Source organism: Euprymna scolopes, chromosome 1, assembly GCF_053919585.1.
Source record: "Euprymna scolopes isolate OS-2025 chromosome 1, ASM5391958v1, whole genome shotgun sequence".
Lineage (NCBI taxonomy): Eukaryota > Metazoa > Mollusca > Cephalopoda > Sepiida > Sepiolidae > Euprymna > Euprymna scolopes.
Genome location: NC_136482.1, coordinates 176,216,922 through 176,237,785, shown reverse-complemented (window position 1 = coordinate 176,237,785; position 20,864 = coordinate 176,216,922). Strand labels below are relative to the sequence as shown.

Sequence of the window (20,864 nt, the reverse complement as noted above, 5' to 3'; positions counted from 1 at the left end):
ATGGTGGGATCTTACTATTGATCCGGTAGATATCTCACTGCTGATGCTATTCTCTATCTATATAAGAGCCAGGTACGTCCAAGGATTGAATACTGTTGCCACATCTGGGCAGGAGCTGCTAGAAAGGACTTGTCCTGCCTTGATAGAGTTCAAAATAGACTTCGTAGCCTCATAGAAAATGTCCTTTTCTCTTCCTTGCAACCTCTATCTCACAGAAGAGATGTTGCGAGTTTGTCTCTGATGTATCGTTATTTTCATGGAAAGTGTTCGACTGAGCTTCAATCTATGGTCCCTCCTCGCCAAACTTTCACAAGAAACACTCGTCTAGCTGTAAACACTATCAATAATTCCCCCCACTCTTTATTTGTGCCTAAACCTAAACGTAGATTCCATGAACAAAGCTTCTTTCTTAGAACTGCACGCCTGTGGAATTGTCTTCCGTTTTCCTGCTTTCCGGCTGACTACAATATGGCTGTCTTCAAGTCTAACGTAAATAAGTTCTTGATGAGCCGTTCCATATAAGTTATCAAATTTACCAAATTTTCATTACTAATGATTACTATATTGTCCAATTTCTACTGTACACTCTTTAACCCTTATCCTTGAGTGGCCTCTTGGCCTTGATAATGTGGTGATGCCTATGTAAAAAAAAAAAAAGTCCTTGATACCAGCACTGGCCATAGTGTTAATTATGTTGTGTCAGTCACCAGTGTATAAAGGGGTTTTCTTTCCAAACAAAGTCACGACTCAAGTTTAAAACAAGCAACAATGTTTTAGTTTGAGACGTTACTATGACAATCAGTTTCTCTATCGAATGACAGACTTGCAAAATGAACAAACATCTCTTTCAAACAAACACAAAAGTCCTTCAGCTTAGAGCCAATAAATCCATCTGTCTCTCAAACCAACAGAGACTCAACTGATCTGCTTTGCTGAAATACATATATAGATATTGATGTCATTTGGAGTAGACCTCACAGCCAGACTACTCGAAAAAGATAAATCGTTTTCTCATTCAACATAAAAACTTACTGATCAGAAGGTTTTATTCTGCCGTGGACATTCATTTTTTTCTGAGATTTCAAGTGGTTTAAAGACGCAATAACTTTTCTAAGCCAAGAATTCAAATATCATTCGATAGCCACTTGGAAGGATTGGGTTAGTAGATGAATAATTTGAGATAGCAGGTTCAGTTCACAGGGGGGGGGTAAGCAAAACATGAGTGGAAGTGATACAAATGAACATGAGAAAGAGATGAATAAATACTTGGCCAGATATGTTGCTTTGGAAATCAATATCTTAAAATCGTCTAATGCATGCCAGCATGTAAAACAAACATTAAATCGAAAATGATGATGAAACAAGCTTAGCTTATGCAAAGCTCCTTCCAAAAGATAACTTTAGTCTTAATGTGAAAATTTAATTGAAATGGTATGCACATTCACCTTTAAGCATCAAGTTTTAAGAGACAATAAAAATAAAGAAATGAAAAGTACATACAAGGTGCCCCCCCACACACACACACCCAAAGTAACAACAATGCCAGCTACTCAGGGAATTAATTAAATTTAGTTGGAAATAAAGTTCAGTCTGTGACTAACTTGCCCACCAAGTTTTTGTCATAAATGTTCAACAATCTTTGTTTTATTAAAATTTAATATGTGGAGACACTTTGAAATATTTGTTTGCATAAATGATAAAATTACATTATAAACAAAGTAGGCACACGGCCATTCAAAAATGTGGGGATAATGGGTGTCATTGGTCTCAAACACTTAAAATTGTCTATCCTACTCTTAACTAGAAATATCTCAGTTACCACAATTCCAAATTTACTCCAGGGGCTGTCCTACTTAAGATAAACCCAAATTTGAAAATTTTATTGAATTATTTACAGTTTCACACTTACTAGACCATAACCCTCCAGCTTGTCTATCAAAAGAATCCTTAGACTATTCTAGAATTGAAGAGGACCATCACAATGAAAACCATGTCAGTGGCAAGAGAGGAGTGTCTCAAAGTTATTGACAATCTTGCATGTTGAGTCCATGATGTGCTTATCATTGAATGACAAGAAAGATTGTTGGACATTCAAGATTGAAACTTGGTGACCAAGTCAAACATAGACTGAAGTTCATTTGTACTAAATATGTTTGAGTTATAGAAAGGATTGAATTTTATTAATGGTTTCATCGGTTACATTTTGGGTGAGTCAAACACTTCTAAATATCAATTTCTAAATTTAACATGAGTGAATTTATGATCTCGGGTTTCTTATAGTTGTTAAAGAAAAAAAGAACTGGATCACCTATAATGCACTTGCTGAGTTCTCTAGTGTCTCTGTTAGCCGTAACTTTGACCTCACTAACTTTGATCAAACTGATAACAGCCATTCTCATTCAGCATTTGGGGCTGTCGAAGGAGAAGATCCACACCTGGTGGAGCTGGCCACCATGTTCGAGTCATTTCAATAACTCCAAGTTTTCTTGACTTGGCAAGTGACCCTCAACGTATTACCCCTCAATGCCATACAATACATTGCCGGGCTACATGTCCATGTTGCAGGACTCCAGCAGAGGAAACGCTAGAACTAGCATTACAAGCATATGCTGTATTTTCGGCAATATTTCATACCTAATGTGCTTCAACAAGTCATATCTTTTTTATTTGTGGGTCAATTTTTAAAAGAATTACATTGATAGAAAGAAAATAGAATAAGCATTCCAATGATGTTATTTTTCTTTTATGTGTTCAGTATTTTTATGTTCCAAGTTAAAGATGAAACGGTAAAAACGATAAAAAATAATGACAGCAAAAAGGGAAACTGTTTTTTCAATGTTCACATTTCATACGTTATGTTTGGATTCACATGCGCGGGGGTCAAATTTGATAGGATATGGTGAAATTTTACAGCCTATATAAACATAGAAGTCCATCTCTACTGGACTTTGATTTATATTTTTACGACCACAGGAAGCAAAGTTACGACCGAGCAAAGTTGACAAAGAATATTTCAAAATTGATAAGATAAATCGGCATTTATCATCCATTTTCATATAGATGATAATTTCAGAAATATTTTCATGTATAATATGTAAATATTTGATAATTATTAGTTGTGCAGAAATTTCTTTAAAATGTTATCTTTTATAGAAATTTAAATCTGCTTAACGGGAAAATGGCTCGCTATGTGCTAATGCGCTGACCAACGCTGAGCTGACTAAAGTATTCTCTTAAAAATAAAAATAAAATTTTCTACATTCGTTTTACTAGTCATTTTTTATTCTGAGTTTGCCAACTTAAAAAAATTATTTTCAAGTTTTTCAAATTTTATTTTCAAACAATACTATTTTGTTGTTTTTAAGGTTTTCAGTACAATGTATTAAAAACATTAAAAAACGAAATGTACTAAGTACATGCGTTTCTGTTATAACACTTGTACTTAAGGTAAAATTGTGTTTTTTAGTGGTAAAAAAAACCAAAAAAAACATAACAAATAAAAGGTACTTGTGCACTTATGTTACCATGCTGAAATAATAACATTATTTAGAAACACATTTTTAACATGGGGAGGGAAGGGTATTTTGTTAACTATTCTGTACTTTTACCTAACAATTAAATAAAAAAGATATTGTGAAACTGAAATTTAACTTGAAAATACTATTCGAAAAAATAGCATGGTAACATAAGTGTATAAGCACCCAAATAAATATTACCAAAGGCAAAATAAGTTACTTTTCTACTTAGTTGGATAAGTTTTTAGTGTATTTATTTAATGTAAAATGTTTGTTTATTTCGACAATTAGTGTCGAGAGTTGCACGAGCACAAGAAAAATAGCCACATGATATTTCATGTCTTTGAAATCTCAACAATGACTTAAAAATATACAAAATACTGTTAGAAACCCAACCAAGTCCTCGTGACATTTATTTCTAATAATAGTAGTTTGTATATATTTTTTTATTTTTAACTCATTGTCAAGACCATTTTTTTTAATGTGTAAAACAAACCTGTTTTTTTTTTAAACTGAGGATATCTAAATAATAACAATAATAAGGAGGAGATAGGCTCTGTCTATCGCCCGGCTTTCATACTCCTTCTTTGCCTATTGGCCAGGCGTAGAGGTACTATCACAGGGACTCGTCTGAATCACCCAGTGGTTGACCTTGTTTCCTGACTAGGGCAATGAACGCCACTTTTCCCCGCTCCCGCCACATCCCCCTAAACTGGACACAGTGGGGTGCTTCAGTGCCATATATGTTGGTGCAGTTGGACTGGGCTGGCTTTGCCTAATGGATTGAGGGTACCGGATTGACAGTTCCTGGCTGCTGTTTCCGACTGATAGTACAGGAGCTCTAACTCTTTGGTAGCGCTTAGAGTGGCTGCTCCATCAACAGTTGTAAAATATCGGGATGTTTGTAATGCCATGTCGCGCATGGAAAGGGACCCTGCACTCATCCCCAGTGGGCTTTCCTGAGGCCACAATCCTGTGGGTGAGGACAGCTGATGGTCTACTTGTATTGCATGTCTGGTATTCTGCACAACTACTTGTCCAGCACCCCCTCACTCACTCACCCCAACTGAAACTTTTAAATAAAATAAAATGAAATGACAGCTCAAGAAAAAGTTACGTTTAAACCAGGACCAAACTCAAAGAAAACCAACCTGCCTCCTCCCTTGAGGCTTGCATTTAATAATATCCGCGGGCTTAGAACTAACTTAGATGATGTTGAGTCATTTCTCCTTGTAAACACCCCGGATATCTTAGCATTAAGTGAAACTAACCTTCACTCCTCCATTCCCTCTAACCACTTTAACATGCCTGGTTATCTCCCACTCTACTGTAAGGACTCGGACAGACATATGCATGGGCTTGGAGTCTATATTCGTAACACCCTCCCCCTGACTAGAGAAATAAAACTAGAATCAGAGGACCAGGCCTTTATGTGCTTCAGACTAAATATGCAACACAATATTAGCTACTTGTATTTTCTCTACCACTCTCCCTCAAACCAAGACCGTACCCTAACAAACAAAGTCTCAGACAGCATAGATATAGCACTCTCCCTCGATACTAGCGCACAAATACATGTATTTGGTGACTTCAATGTCCACCACAGTAACTGGCTAGGATTCTCTAATCACACAGACGTAGTTGGTAGCACAACACATAGCTTCTCTATATCCCATTCCCTATCTCAGTTCGTTACATTTCCGACACGTTTCCCAGACCAGCAAGATCAACATGCCTCACTTCTAGATCTCTTTCTGACAACGGTTCCCAATGACTGTACAACAAATGCCCACAGCCCACTCGGGAATGCTGATCACGCTGTGATAATGGTAGAAATCAGCCTAAATTCTCGCCCTAAAACTGAAGACCCACTACTCAAAACAACAAGGTATTACAAAAAGGCTGATTGGGAAGCCATCAGGGAGCTCATCAGAGATGCCCCATGGCAAAATATCTTTACTCTTCCAGCGGAACGGTGTGCAAATGAGACCACTGAATGGTTCAAAACTGCAATTGAAGCACATTTTCCCGTACGGAAATTCTATAGCAAGCCCCACTCTCCCTAATGGTCTACTTCTGCTTGTGCAGCTGCCATTTGTCAAAGGCAGCATGCATTCCACAGATTCAACCGACATAAGTCCAGCTCAAATAAACAGAAGTTTATAGAAGCTAGAAATAATTGTAAGAGAGTGATAGAGACAGCTAAGACAGATTACTTTGAAACCAGAAAACGCATCGAAGCACAGAAATTAGGAACCCGGGATTTTTGGAAAATCTACAACAGCGTAGTAAATAATGGACAGTCAACTATTCCCCCACTATCAAACAATCATGAGGTTGCTTGCACGGCAACTGACAAGGCTAATCTGCTTGCCAGTCAGTTTGCCTCAAACTCCACACTGAACTTGGTACACCACTCACTCCCTGATTTTCCTCTGCAAACCACACTAGACGATTTGAAAATCACCCCTTCTCAGGTACATGCTATTATAAAAAACCTAGACACCTCAAAAGCATGTGGACCAGATCTCATCCCGGCTGTGCTATTAAAAAAATGCTCTGCCGAGGTTGCTCCAGTTCTCTCCAAACTTTACAATAAATGCCTTAACGAATCTTGCTTTCCCGACTGCTGGAAAACCGCCTCTGTGGTACCAGTCTTCAAGAATTCTGGTGAAAGAACTGACCCACTAAATTATCGCCCCATTAGCCTCCTCCCGCTTTTCGCCAAAATATTTGAGTCCTTAGTTAATCAAGCCCTAGTCCAGCACCTAACAGCTGCTAAACTCCTGACTGACAAACAATATGGATTTAGGCAAGCCCATTCAACAGCAGATATCTTATTTAGTTTCTGAACGTATATACCGTTCATTGGACAAAACAGGGGAGAGTAGAGCGGTGGCCCTTGATATATCCAAGGCTTTTGACAGGGTATGGCACGATGGTCTTCTAAGGAAAATTAGATCATATGGAATCACTGGAAGAATTCATAATGTAATTAAATCCTTCTTAAGTAATAGAAAAATCAAAATTGTCCTCGACGGTCGTACATCTAAACAATATGACATAAATGCGGGAGTACCTCAGGGGTCTATCCTTGGACCTCTATTATTTCTGATATTCATAATATGACCTCCCTGATAAAATTGCTTCGGAGATGGGTATATTTGCCGATGACACCACTCTCTATAACAGATATGAGGGGAAAACAAATGAACACATATCCAAGGAAATGGCAGAAACACTAGAGGATGACCTCCAATCTGTAGTGGAATGGGGACAAAAATGGTTGGTCACATTCAATGCTGCTAAGACTAAGCTTGTTTCCTTCAATAACTACAAGAAACCTTCTCTACCACCAATAGCAATGGCCAAGGACACATTGCCTGAAAGTACTTCTTTTTAACTCCTCGGCCTAACGTTTACAGGGAATATGAACTGGAATAGATACATTGAGAGCATTGCCAAGGCTGCTGCAAGGAAGGTTGGCTCTCTCTACCGTGCTAGAAAACTACTTACGCCTGACAGTATCCTATACTTCTATAAGGCCACCATTCGTCCATGTATGGAGTACTGTTGTCACATCTGGGCTGGTGCATCTGCTGCTTGTCTCTTGCTCCTGGACAGGGTTCAAAAGAGAGTCACCAACCTGATAGGTCCTGAACTATCATCTAGGCTTCAGCCTCTGTCCCATCGACGAGATGTTGCATCCCTCTGCCTGTTCTACAAATACTTTAATGGTGAATGCTCTGACGAACTGCAAACACTTGTACCTCCCCGACGTAACAACCCCCGACAAACCCGACTAGCTACTAAGTCTCATCCCTTTACAGTAGAGATCCCTAGGTGCAAGAAAGCCTTTTACTCCAATAGTTTCTTCCCCAGAACTGCGGGTCTTTGGAACTCCCTTCCGGGATTCTGCTTTCCCAACTGCACTGATATGCAGAAGTTCAAGTGTAATGTTAACAAACATCTTTCTACTCATCTCCCTTCATAATGACCCCGCTAATTAAGTCCCTGATAGTAGCCCTCTGCTTCAAAGTGGCACTGTGCCTTGTTTGGGGTGAAAATTGAATAAAAAAAAAAAAAATAAATAAATAAAAAATAAATAATAATTAGGCAGTTTAATAAAGAATTTCATTGTGATGCATTTTGTAAATTTTTACAATGTTTACACCTTAAAATTTTTTTTATGATGACTACCTTTTAAGGTTTTTGGGTATGCTGAAAACGAATAATCACATGTAAATTTTCCGTAAATAAGTAGCTTTCCAGATATTAAGAATGTCATTTCTTGTGTTATTGCTGGTGACTATCTTGGTACGCACATTTGCGCATAATTTCTCAGGGTTGTGTTTGCGTGCTTGTGTGTATCAACATGGCCACCAGCGATAACTGGCATCGCTTAATAACATTGCTTAATATCCGGAAAACTACTTATTTGCAGAAAATTTAAATACGATATTCGTTTTCAGCATACCCTAAAACCTAGAAAAGTAATCATTTTAAATGTTAAGGTGGAAACAAGGTAAAAATTACTGTTTTATTTCTTTGTTTACATAGTTAAATTTTCAGTAAAACAGAATAGAAATGACAAAAATTACCATCAACTGGTGAATATATAGTTGTTGCTTATCAAGATTCCTGGTATCCTGGTACTGTGAAAACTACATCAAGGATTCATATAGAGTACAATTTATAGTTGCATCTCAGAAAATAGGGGTAAATTTTGGGCCAGATAGAGAGGATTTACAAAATTGGTCCCAAAATGCATAAGTTCTGATCGACTATGGGAATTTCCATCTTTTACAGAAATCCAAAATCTATTGAAAATTTTTCTTCAATTTATTTCTGAGATTAATCCATATCTACTTAATTTTTTTTTTCTTTGAGGGGAGTAGTACCAGTCATGAATGCACTTTAGGCATTCAATGACAACACTCCAGATTAAGCTTTCCTTTGGTGGGGTGGCAGGAAAGTAACTACTCTTAATAAAGCCGTGTTTAAATACCACTATAATATTTAGTTTTGTTCATAAATAGTCACCCACTGTATGATACCATGCACCAGTTTAAAACAAACTGAAATTTGTACATCTTAATTTATAATTCATGGCTTATGGTAAAGACAGACCTCATATTTGAGTGCATAATCAGAAAGAGCACCCAATTTTACATAAGAGTACCAAGTTTTATGAGAATAGCTTGAAAAATAAATAAATGGTGGCGAAATTACTGAATTTCTTGAAATGTTGAGGTCTGTAATTTAGCTCAGTTTTTCTAAAGAAAAATGTCCACAGAAAAGCATAAATTTTAGCATTTAAAATTCTCATAACTTTTGAACTACTGATGGTGTTTGCATAATTCAAACGGTTTTAAGCATCTTTTACATAGCTCTTTGCATGCAACTTGATAAAATAACAATTATCTAAAAAGAAAAATCAACTTGCAATGCTACCAGAACACACATTCTTCGAATGTAGCTAACTCAGAGGTGATGGCTCATATCGATCCTGAGCATCTTTGCTCGCTTGACATCCTACAGCATCTACAATGAAGAGCCACTGGGGGACAGTGAGAGACAAATAGGGTTTTTCACAATCCTAGTTTTAGCAAGAATGATGGTATGGCTATCGCAACTGAATGAGAAGCGTGGAATTGAATTTTTTGCTGATCAGGATCCGATCACGTTCTCAAGCACCAATTAAAGGTCAAGATCAGATGCAAAAGGAAAAGATTACATCCCCTGGTCTGTGACAGAAGATAGAATAGCGAACTTGTGCATACAAAGAGGTGCCTAGTTGGAATAGGTGTTCCCTGCCTGAGCATGGCCCATTTAGTTCCAGGTCCTATTGAACCCCAGACCCCTTAAGGTAAACCCTGTGTCTAGTTTAGGTTCTTAGCTAGCCAAATGACACCCTGCCCCCAATAGAAAACCTCCAAGATGCCCACACCCATCTTTTCTTTTTATCCCTGACCACCCCACTAATTGATATCATCTTAGAGTGACTTCATGTACGACCTTCCAACTCCCCCACTCTATTTTTTTCTTTGTTTACGGCTAGAATTCAGCCCCATTTAGAGTTTGACCTGCTTGTTTTCAGCCCTCATCAAGATGAAAAACAGTGGGCGGTCTATCATCTAGGAAGGGTTGGGAGGGCCTTACTAATACTTTTTGTTTGCTTTTTTTTTTTTTTTTTACTTTTCCCTCCCACCCAACATCAATGAAATTTTGCCTATTAATAAAACGATTTAAAAATTAAAAAAAATTTTTTTTACACAATTTATATATAACAAAAACTAAAAAAAAACAAAAAAACAATTTGATTTAGGAATGTTAAGTAGGACGACCCCTGGTGTGTTGTGTGACTGAGAACTCCAGCTAGGATTAGCATAGACAAATCAAAGGTACAGTGACAAGGATGGCCATAGACCCTCGTCCTAAATTTTTTGATTGGCCTTTTTTTTTTTCTTTTTTTTTTTACATAGTAGTCACCACTTATCAAGGCCCGGAGGCCACTTGGGGATAAGGGTTATTGCGTGTACAGTAATCAATGGGATAATATTGTAGTAATCGTCAGTAATGGACATTTGATAAAGTGTCTTACTTAAGGGGGCGGTTTATCAGGAACTTGTTTATGTTGGACTTGAAGACATCCAAGTTGTAATCAGGTGGAAAATAGGCAAACAGCAGAGAGTTCCACAGGTGTGCATTTCTAAGAAAGAAGCTTTGTTCATGGAATCTACATTTTCATTTAAGCACAGATAAAGAGTGGGGAAGATTATTGACAGTGGTTTCAGCTAGATGGGTGTTTTTCGTGAAAGATTGGCAAGGAGGGACCAGACATTGGAGCTCAGACGAGCACCTGCCATGGAAATAATGATAAAACAAAGACAGGCTCACAACATCTCTTCTGTGGGAGAGAGGTTGCAGGGAAGAGAAAAGGACATCTCCCACTAAGCTATGAAGTCTATTTTGTACTCTGTCAAGGGAGGATAGGCTGTTTTTAGCAGCTCCTGCCCAGATGTGGCAGCAGTACTCCATCCTTGGACGTACTTGGCTTTTATATAGATAGAGAATTGCATGAGCAGCGAGATATCTTCTGGAGTGGTAGAAGGATCCCACCATTTTTCCAGTGACCTTGGCAATGGATTTGATGTAAGTGTTCCATTTCAGATCAGGAGTAAAATCAATCCCAGAAGCTTGTCAAAACATGGAGCCTCCCCAAGACGAGAGCCATCCATTTCAATTGATGCCAGAGTGTTGATTCTTTGTTCATCTCATCTGCTCTGTAGTTAACAAAACCCTGCCGCCACAGGCCACACAACCATCTTGCCGCCAACACACGGTTTTCCAATCCTCTACCCCACACATGTTACACACATTCTTTTCCTTCTCCTCCTCCACTGTGGCATCACTACACATACTGACTGTCCTTTGCAGGTGTCGGTTGCTGCTACAACGAATGTCAGCAGCTCTGTTACACCAGAAATAATTACCCTTTCCTACACTGATGAATGCATAATCATAAAACACTAGTATATGTACGCATAAAATTTTTTAATATATATATTTTTTTTAAATATTATAGTTATAAAAAGCCCCTTTAGGAAAATTAAAGTCGAGCCCTATTCAGGGAATTAAGACAAAGCAGCTAATTTTCATGAAAACATCATTTTAATTTCCTAGTGTTGAATATTGACTGCCAATTATATAAAGCCTCCCGAAAATGGCATTTATAGGTACTTAATTTCCTTCCAATTATCTGGTAGTTGCCGATGACCTGAAGGATATAACACTAGCCTATTAAGCCTTGAGTGGCTTTGTAGAGTGGGTTTGGATCTCTTGACCAACAGTATTTACTACTTAAGCCTATGCTAATAATTGCATAAGCATTAATCACTAGTGTCTGTAGGTGTAAAAATTGTTATTTATTTTTTATATATATCTCCACTATTTCTACATTTGGAAAAGCACCAGGGAACTGAAAGAATGAGAAATTATTTTTAAAACAAAATTTGATGCTAAGATATTTAAGTGAGTAAAATAGTTGCATTTGCAGGTGATTTTTCAAAGTGAAATAAAGCGATTTTGGCGACTGTATCTTTCTTTTTTTGGGGGAGGGGTATTTTTTTTTTTTTCAAAGCTCATTACTGAGTGAAAAATATCTTTTTTTTTTAATAAAACAAGCGAAGTCAAATTATTTAAACAATAAAAATTTATTAGGACAATATACTCTTTCTTTTAAACAAAGCATAAGCTTTCTCCTATTAAACAACTGTTCTACACCTGCTAACCTAAGCACTTTCATCCATTGTTCCAACATGGCTATACCATCAAAGTCTTTCTATTCTGTCTACATTTAATCTTCCTCTAAGGTCATCAGATCTAAGCTTGTATTCAAACCTCGCATTATACATCCATCATTATTCTCATATCATTTCTCTCAAACACATGTTATCGATCTTGACTGACCAACACCATACTGCGTGCACAAACCTAATACCCCCTTCACTTAGTCAACACTGATAACATTGTTTCAGATTCAAATTTCTTCAGGTGTTTGTTTGTTTTTTTTTTTTAATAGAAAAAAAACAAACAAATACCTGAAGATATTTGAATGTTTAGTCCTTTTCAAGTATCAACATAAAAGTTGGTTCATATTTAGAATTACAATTGTTTAAAAACAAAAACAAACATACAGAAAAATCTTTGAAATACATATTCGTCACGGAACGAAAATGTCATATTCCAAAAATCATCTAAAGATAAATTTGTCCAGAGAGCCCTGTGATTTGCTGAAAAAAGGCAAATTTGGTTAGAAAACAGGGTTCCTACAGATTTTTAATGTCCATTTTCAAGGCCTTCTCCAGACAAAATTCAAGTTTTCAAAACAAAATTTGGGGTGTTTTACAATCCTCAGTAATTCAAAATACTCAAAAATCAAATATACAACAACCATAGCCAATCTTAATCTTGTTTAACTTGTTTGATAAAATAAAATATATAAATCAATCAATTTGATTAAAAAATAAAAATTTAAAAAAAATAAAAAAATAAAAAAATAGACGATTTCACAGATTTCGATGATATATAAAAGTATTGGAAGTGTGGAACATTTGCAGATCCTCATTCAATCCTGGGCAATGTTAGGTCTCCCTGCTAGTTATCAATAAAAGTGTGTTTGGAAGAAACTAAAAAATTTGAATTAAGATTGACCAAATTAAAATGAAAATAATGTAATTAAGAGAAAAATATATTTTTCCTACAGCTGTGGATCTATATTTTGTTAATCTGTATTCAAAATAAGATTAACAATGAATTAATTGAGGACAACGTCACCTATTTCAAAGTATTGACGCAGGCACTTATTATATTTTACCATCTGCTACCAGACATGTTGAACCAATATCAAAGAGAATAAAGGTCACATATATAATTTTATTAAACACATCCAAACTCCTACTCAATCATTTTGGAAAGAATTCTTTATTAACCAATTCATAATATATTTCTAAAGATACTAATGAGTTTATATTTTATTCAACACTGAAAACAGCGGCTTGAAGAGATTTTCAAGGTTGCAGAAAAGTGTAGGAAACAGCTGGTATGGCAATAAACATAATAAGATTTTCATATCATGGCATATAGAATTTCAGAGAATAAAAAAAAAATCGAAAGTATATACAACTGCAAAAATGCTAATATTTACAATAATGACATGAACAGTTGGTTTTTGTTGAATTTTATGGCATATCAACAGACTTTGGGTTTAATTTATGATAAAGTAATTCTTCATTTTATTTTTCTAGAGAATGGTTGCTATTTATACAACTATTTGAATGTTGTATATTTATTTTAAATTTCAAATTTTCGTCTGTGCATTTATTTAGATGAGCTTGCTGCATTTGTGTCTCCTCAATGGAAATAGCATTGACTGACTTGACAAGCAACAAAATCCCATCTCTTCATTGTAGAGGCTTCCAAGTGCCAGAAAGCTTTGTACTCCAATAGCTTCTTGCCTTTGGAATTTTTCTTTGTGTCCTATTTTCATGATTGCACCATCATACAGAAATGTAAATATAATGTAAACAAACATTTCACAGCATAATTTCCACTTAGGATACGCTTATAAATCTGACCTAATTCATAGTAGGCCCTTATGCTTAAGTGGCAATGTGCCTTGATTTAGGTGAAAAAGAAAAGGAAATTTTCTTTTTTAACTTGTGTTATATGTTGCATTACGATTTTGTAACAATTCTCTCTCACACACACACACACACACACACACACACACACACACACACACACACAACCGGTCAGTTGACTTTTTCTTTTAATCATGGATATCAAAAATTAAGTTTTCCCTTTGTAATTCCAGTGAAAATTTGCACCCCCTCCTTACAAAACAAAATCATGAAATCTATAAAAGTGAAATTGTGTGTGTGTACATTTCCCTACCAAACTACTTTGTCAATTTTCAGTCTACAGACTCGAGATTTTACATAAGGGGTATTGAGATTTGTGAAAATCTTTTTAATCAGATTTTGACAGAAATTTGGCTGTCAAGGGGTCAAAGTTCACCGATTTGACCTTTGAAAACTCTACCAAACTTCCCTGCCAATTTTGGGTCTAAACACTTGAAATTTTAGATGTAGGTTACTTGGACATGGATCAAACTTTTTAATTTGATTTGAGCTCAAAACAATAAACGTTAAGCAGTCAAAATTGGGGTCAAACTTTTTTAAAAATTTGACTTCTGCAGTCTATAAAATTACTCAGCCAATTTTTGGTCTAAACATTTGAAATTTTACATAAATTGTATTCAAACGTATGGCAAGCTTTTTAATCAGTTTTTGACTGAAAATTTGGCTGCCAAGGGGGAAAAGTTCAAAAGATTTGACCTTTGTGATCTCTAGCAAACTATTCAGCCAATTTTGGGTTTAAACATTTGAAATTTTACATAAAGGGTATTCAGACATACAGCAAGCTTTTTAATTAGTTTTTGGTCTAAAATTTCGTTGCCAAGAGGTCAAAGTTGAAAGAGTTGACCTTTGCAGACTCTACCAAACTCCTCCGCCAATTTTGGGTCTAAACACTTGAAATTTTAGATGTAGATTATCTGGACAAGAGTCAAACATTTTAATTATATATATATATATATATATATATATATATATATACATATATATATATATATATATATATATATGCACATGTAGTTATGAACAGTACATAGGGCCTAAGCAAAGCCAGGCTGAACTGCTAGTATATATATTTTTTTATATAGGTTGGAATAATAAAATTGTCGCCATAAAGAAAACACTACAGCTTTATTGAAAAAAAAATCAATTTAGGTAACTTGATTATGTAGTAGAGCCGACATCTATTCAATGTAGCTGCCTTCAGCCTCAATCACTGCCTTGATATGGGTCCAGAACTGGGAGCATACCTTTTCCACAAGTGCCAGTGGGAGCTTAGCTAATACTCGGCGGAGAGCAGTGATCAGACTGGCTTTGATGTTGTGGGAGGTCATGTTGGTGATCTTCTCAACATATGACCAAACAAAGTAATCCAACAGGTTCAGGTTGAAGGAGAAAGGGAGGGGCAGTGAGAGAAGGGTACAAAGTCATAGCACTTCTTCTGAAGCCAAGCCTGGGTTTCTTTGGACATGTGGGCCAGCGCTGAGTCCTGCTGCCACACCCAGGGTTTACCAGCAGCCACCTGATTGCACCAGGGGATCATCACACTCTTCAGTACATCCAGATACACTTTGGTGTTGACTTTCAAGCAGACTTCGAAGATATGAGGTCGCATGATGTGGTCCTCACTTAAGACCACACCAATGACTATAACCGTAACCGAAAACCTTGTTTTCATCATCCTGGGGATGTCCCTGTTATCCGTGGCAATCCAGCGATGGTTCTGGTTATTGCGCACCTAGTCCTGGCAGAAGTTCTGTCCATCTGAAAAGACCCAGACCATGTTGGCTTCTTGGGATACTCCAGTTTGTTGAATAACCTTATGGACTTAACTAGCTTGAAGTTCTTTGTCTTCTCAGTCCAGATCTGGCTTGTCTGGCACCTGAAGGACCTACACTTCAAGTCCACTTTCACACATGCATTCACAGTTGTGTGTTATACACTTAAATCTCTGGCAATCTGCTGAATAGGCCACTAGAGAGTTTCATCAATGATTACCTCGACCTTTTTGATGAACTCCTTGGTCCAGGTCTTCCTGGCAGTGTCCTCAACCTTGGGCTTCTGCTCCACCACCTCCAAAGGGTCATCCAATGCGTTGAGCTGTGCAATTAAGCGTTGTACTGTCCAGATTTTCATTTTGAGGGTGCTGGCAATGGTCCTGTTGTCATAACTTGGATCGGTAGAGATCATGAGTTGTACAGCGGCATATCTTTGATCTCACTCATTGAACATTTTTTTTATTTTCAGACGTTGATAGAAGGCTCCTATCGTTCTTGGGATTTATACATAACTGGTCAACTAGTAGATGGTTTGCAACGAAAAAGAAAACCATGTTTCATCAAACGGAAATGGAATCAGGTTGTCTTTACTAGGGCGATAATTTTATCGTTTCACTTTGTATATCTTTACGATAGCAACAGGTATTTCTAAACACAGATTTATTGTTATAAATAGAGCAATTTCCACTTTTTAATATTGTATTAACACATTGTAATATCCAGAGGTGAGGAATCTGCTGGAACAGATGATTATCGATTGTTTAAAAAAAAATAAAAATAAAAAATACACCAACAAAAATTGCATTTCCTAATGACTCGGATGTGTGTGAGGGTTTGGAAGAAATAAATTCAACTTTAACAAAAATTGTTGACTTCTCCTAATCCAGACTATCCACCTTTGACATTATGAATATACATATTATATTTCAATTTTTAAGATGAGAATTGATTATTCATATTATTTGGATTCTTCAGATCACTGTTCTAATATCGAGTGTTATTTTGACAATAGTTTGGTCAGTAGTTACTTCAACCAAAATGTATCTTGTCAAACTTGGAAATGTGCATGGAATTTTAATGCAACCCTTTATTTAATCTAGGAGGGTAGCATGTTTTTGCTTCATTAGCCATGACTGGGTAGAAGTCCTAAGTAATTTGCAATTGTGTTTTGTTGTTCCAGAATTTTTTGTCGCTAAGTGAATTGTACCAAGTACTTTATCCACTATGCCACAGGTCATTACAGAATGGATCAAGTACTTGGTAAAATTCAGTTGTAAAAAAAAAAAAAAATAAATAAACATCACAGAAAATTCATTTAAAAATGAAAAGTTTGATTTAATTGAAACAAATCTTGTACTTACCGATGAGGACAATGACAACACTTTCAGGCAAATAGTGAAAGTGTGTATGAATCAACGTGTGCACAAGTAAAATACAAATTGCTGAAATAAAAAGAAACAAAAAATTTTTATGATAATTATATTTCAAGTAGGTATCATAAATGAAACAAATTATTTTCAGTAGATCTAAAAATTTTTAATGTGCAAACACAGATCTTTGTAAAATGATACCAAATTTATTTTGGTAACTCAATTAGCCACCAAATTCAAAGTTTATTAAAAATCAGCAAAATTGTTATATATTACGGGAGTATATCTTATGTATGTGTGTCTAAACTTGTGCATCATCTAGTGGTATAAAATGTTCTAATGAATGTGTGTACAGAGTGTATACACATTTGTATATACATGTTACAGTTATCTATATGTGTATATACGTGTTTGTCTATATAATTTTTCTATTGTTCATTGAATTGATGTGTGCATAACACTTACAACAGTGTTTATATATTAACAAATACAGTTTAACAACGGACATGTAACATTTACAACAGAAAGAGACAACTTTGCTGGAGTTTTAACATCAGCAAATGGGAGAAACATGCTTGATCCATCTTTGGTTTTGTTTGACAGAAAGCTGCAATGAGGACTCTTACAACTTGAAGTCTTGGTAGCAATTACAGGAGCTTTATTTTTATCAAATGTTTGCCCCATTGGAAAGCTACAATGCTGGTCCTAGACTATCGCCATTTTTGATCCCCCTCTACTGGAAGCTATGACGATCTATAGACTGCCCCTCCTTGACTCCAACTTGATCTGCTCTTTCTTACTCCTGACTAAAAAATGATATGAGTTTTTCAAGCTCTCTCTCTCCTAAAATCCATGTCACTTTAAATGACCTCTACATAAGACTACGTCAGACTATAGAGGTAAAACTATTTTTAAATCATTGTTTGTGTTCTTATATTCTTTTCTATTAAAACATCTTAACATAAAAAATGTTATCTGTAAAGATTTATTTCACAATAAAATTCTATTTTTACAAATATTAAAATGATCATAATAATCATCGACTAGCATATCTTTACCAATATCTAACAAAAAGAGTTTCCATCTGGTGTGTCATTTGTCTAAAAGCCAATTTTCAATGTATAACTAAAACGACAGACTCCAAACAAGTGACAAATCATTGCAAATGTAATGTTATCTCGTGATAAACTGTACTGTTATCTCGTGATAAACTGTACTGTTATCTCGTGATAAACTGTACTGTTATCTCGTGATAAACTGTACTGTTATCTCGTGATAAACTGTACTGTTATCTCGTGATAAACTGTACTGTTATCTCGTGATAAACTGTACTGTTATCTCGTGATAAACTGTACTGTTATCTCGTGATAAACTGTACTGTTATCTCGTGATAAACTGTACTGTTATCTCGTGATAAACTGTACTGTTATCTCGTGATAAACTGTACTGTTATCTCGTGATAAACTGTACTGTTATCTCGTGATAAACTGTACTGTTATCTCGTGATAAACTGTACTGTTATCTCGTGATAAACTGTACTGTTATCTCGTGATAAACTGTAGTGTTATCTCGTGATAAACTGTAGTGTTATCTCGTGATAAACTGTAGTGTAATCTCGTGATAAACTGTAGTGTTATCTCGTGATAAACTGTAGTGTTATCTCGTGATAAACTGTAGTGTTATCTCGTGATAAACTGTAGTGTTATCTCGTGATAAACTGTAGTGTTATCTCGTGATAAACTGTAGTGTTATCTCGTGATAAACTGTAGTGTTATCTCGTGATAAACTGTAGTGTTATCTCGTGATAAACTGTAGTGTTATCTCGTGATAAACTGTAGTGTTATCTCGTGATAAACTGTAGTGTTATCTCGTGATAAACTGTAGTGTTATCTCGTGATAAACTGTAGTGTTATCTCGTGATAAACTGTAGTGTTATCTCGTGATAAACTGTAGTGTTATCTCGTGATAAACTGTAGTGTTATCTCGTGATAAACTGTAGTGTTATCTCGTGATAAACTGTAGTGTTATCTCGTGATAAACTGTAGTGTTATCTCGTGATAAACTGTAGTGTTATCTCGTGATAAACTGTAGTGTTATCTCGTGATAAACTGTAGTGTTATCTCGTGATAAACTGTAGTGTTATCTCGTGATAAACTGTAGTGTTATCTCGTGATAAACTGTAGTGTTATCTCGTGATAAACTGTAGTGTTATCTCGTGATAAACTGTAGTGTTATCTCGTGATAAACTGTAGTGTTATCTCGTGATAAACTGTAGTGTTATCTCGTGATAAACTGTAGTGTTATCTCGTGATAAACTGTAGTGTTATCTCGTGATAAACTGTAGTGTTATCTCGTGATAAACTGTAGTGTTATCTCGTGATAAACTGTAGTGTTATCTCGTGATAAACTGTAGTGTTATCTCGTGATAAACTGTAGTGTTATCTCGTGATAAACTGTAGTGTTATCTCGTGATAAACTGTAGTGTTATCTCGTGATAAACTGTAGTGTTATCTCGTGATAAACTGTAGTGTTATCTCGTGATAAAATGTAGTGTTATCTCGGGATAAAATGTAGTGTTATCTTGGGATAAAATGTAGTGTTATCTTGGGATAAACTGTAGTGTTATCTTGTGATAAACTGTAGTGTTATCTTGTGATAAAATGAAACTTAATCATAATGGAGACAATAATTATTAGATCAAACCAACCTAAATGTTGGAAAAATTCCAATAAAAAACATGCAAAAATTACACAGAAATACAACTTTTCATATACTTTTCAACAGATAATGCATTAAATCTTGTTATAAACATGCACTTGTGTGCATTCATTATATGGGCTGTGATAGTCCCACTCATTGTACTGGTTCCAAGTTGTGCGATGCAGTGCTGCAACAAAAGAATTCTCATCCCAATCAAAACCACAAATCCAGTTTATAAACAAATAACAGTAGTTTATTGTTTGAGGGAGATTAAAAGTGGCACCCATTAAAAGATCACTTTAACTACCACCCCTACTGTCTCCAGAAATCTTTTCATCTGACCAATTCTGACCTTTATTAATGGTTACCATTCGACTACCCAGAAGTTAACTACTTCAGATGTTCACTAGAGATAACATCCTAACAGTCTCAATTTAAAGTAGTTTATCTGCAGATAATTTGGGACATCACTTTTCTTAAATAGGTCGATCCTAGCATAATCTCCAGTTCAATGAAATACGCAATGAAAACCCCTCTTGAGTGACCAGATACCAGAGACATTTTCAATTCACTATGCTCAACCACTCTTCATTTTGCCAAGCATATATCATCTGCAATGTCTGCCATTAGTATGCAGCAGCAAAACATGCTTACATTCCTAATAGTATTCATAACACAAAGATCAAACTAGATTTTTCTTTTAATAGTAAATCAATGGAAAAAAAAAAAAGATTTTGACCATGTAAAAACAGATGGAAACAAAATTGAATAATAGGATAAATAAGGATTTAAAAATAAGTCAATTGTATATATTACTGAAATTGCTATTAAAAAAAAAAAAAAAGAAAACTATTGGAGATACAAACTTGAAACTTGACTAAATTTTGGAGGAGAAATCCAAAAATTCATTTTTCTGTAATATCAAACTATTTTATCATATTTTACTTGTGTGATTTTAATCACTTTTTAATTTACCTCCAAAAACAGGCAACAATAATAAAAGGTCTTACGAGATTTGTTTTCCCATCATATACTTATTTTAAACGTTATAAATTTTAAACTAGTAAAAATACTTTTTATCAACTGAAGAAATATTTTCTAGGCAAATTGTGCTCCTGCAGTTCCTATACTTTGTGATTTGCAGTCCGATGATTTTTTATAGATTTTTGCTCTGGAATATTCCAAATGCTACCGTCACTTGAAGTGAGTATTATATTGAAATTCTATCTATGTATTAGGTTAAGAAAGTTCTTACCGAATTTAATTTTGATTTCAAATGATGTATTTTCAAATAAGTTTTCA

At 35.5% G+C, this 20,864-nt stretch overlaps 1 protein-coding gene across 2 annotated transcripts in view; it reads right to left on the bottom strand.

Annotated features, from left to right (window-relative positions):
• LOC145277712 (sodium/hydrogen exchanger 8-like) overlaps nucleotides 1-20,864 on the bottom strand; it is a 102,705-nt gene that overhangs the window by 48,968 nt on the left and 32,873 nt on the right. For both annotated transcript variants that reach the window (XM_080129422.1, XM_080129414.1), the window contains exon 3: nucleotides 16,854-16,934. In XM_080129422.1, the coding sequence (XP_079985548.1) occupies nucleotides 16,854-16,934 (81 nt within the window). The remainder of the gene's footprint in view (nucleotides 1-16,853; nucleotides 16,935-20,864) is intronic.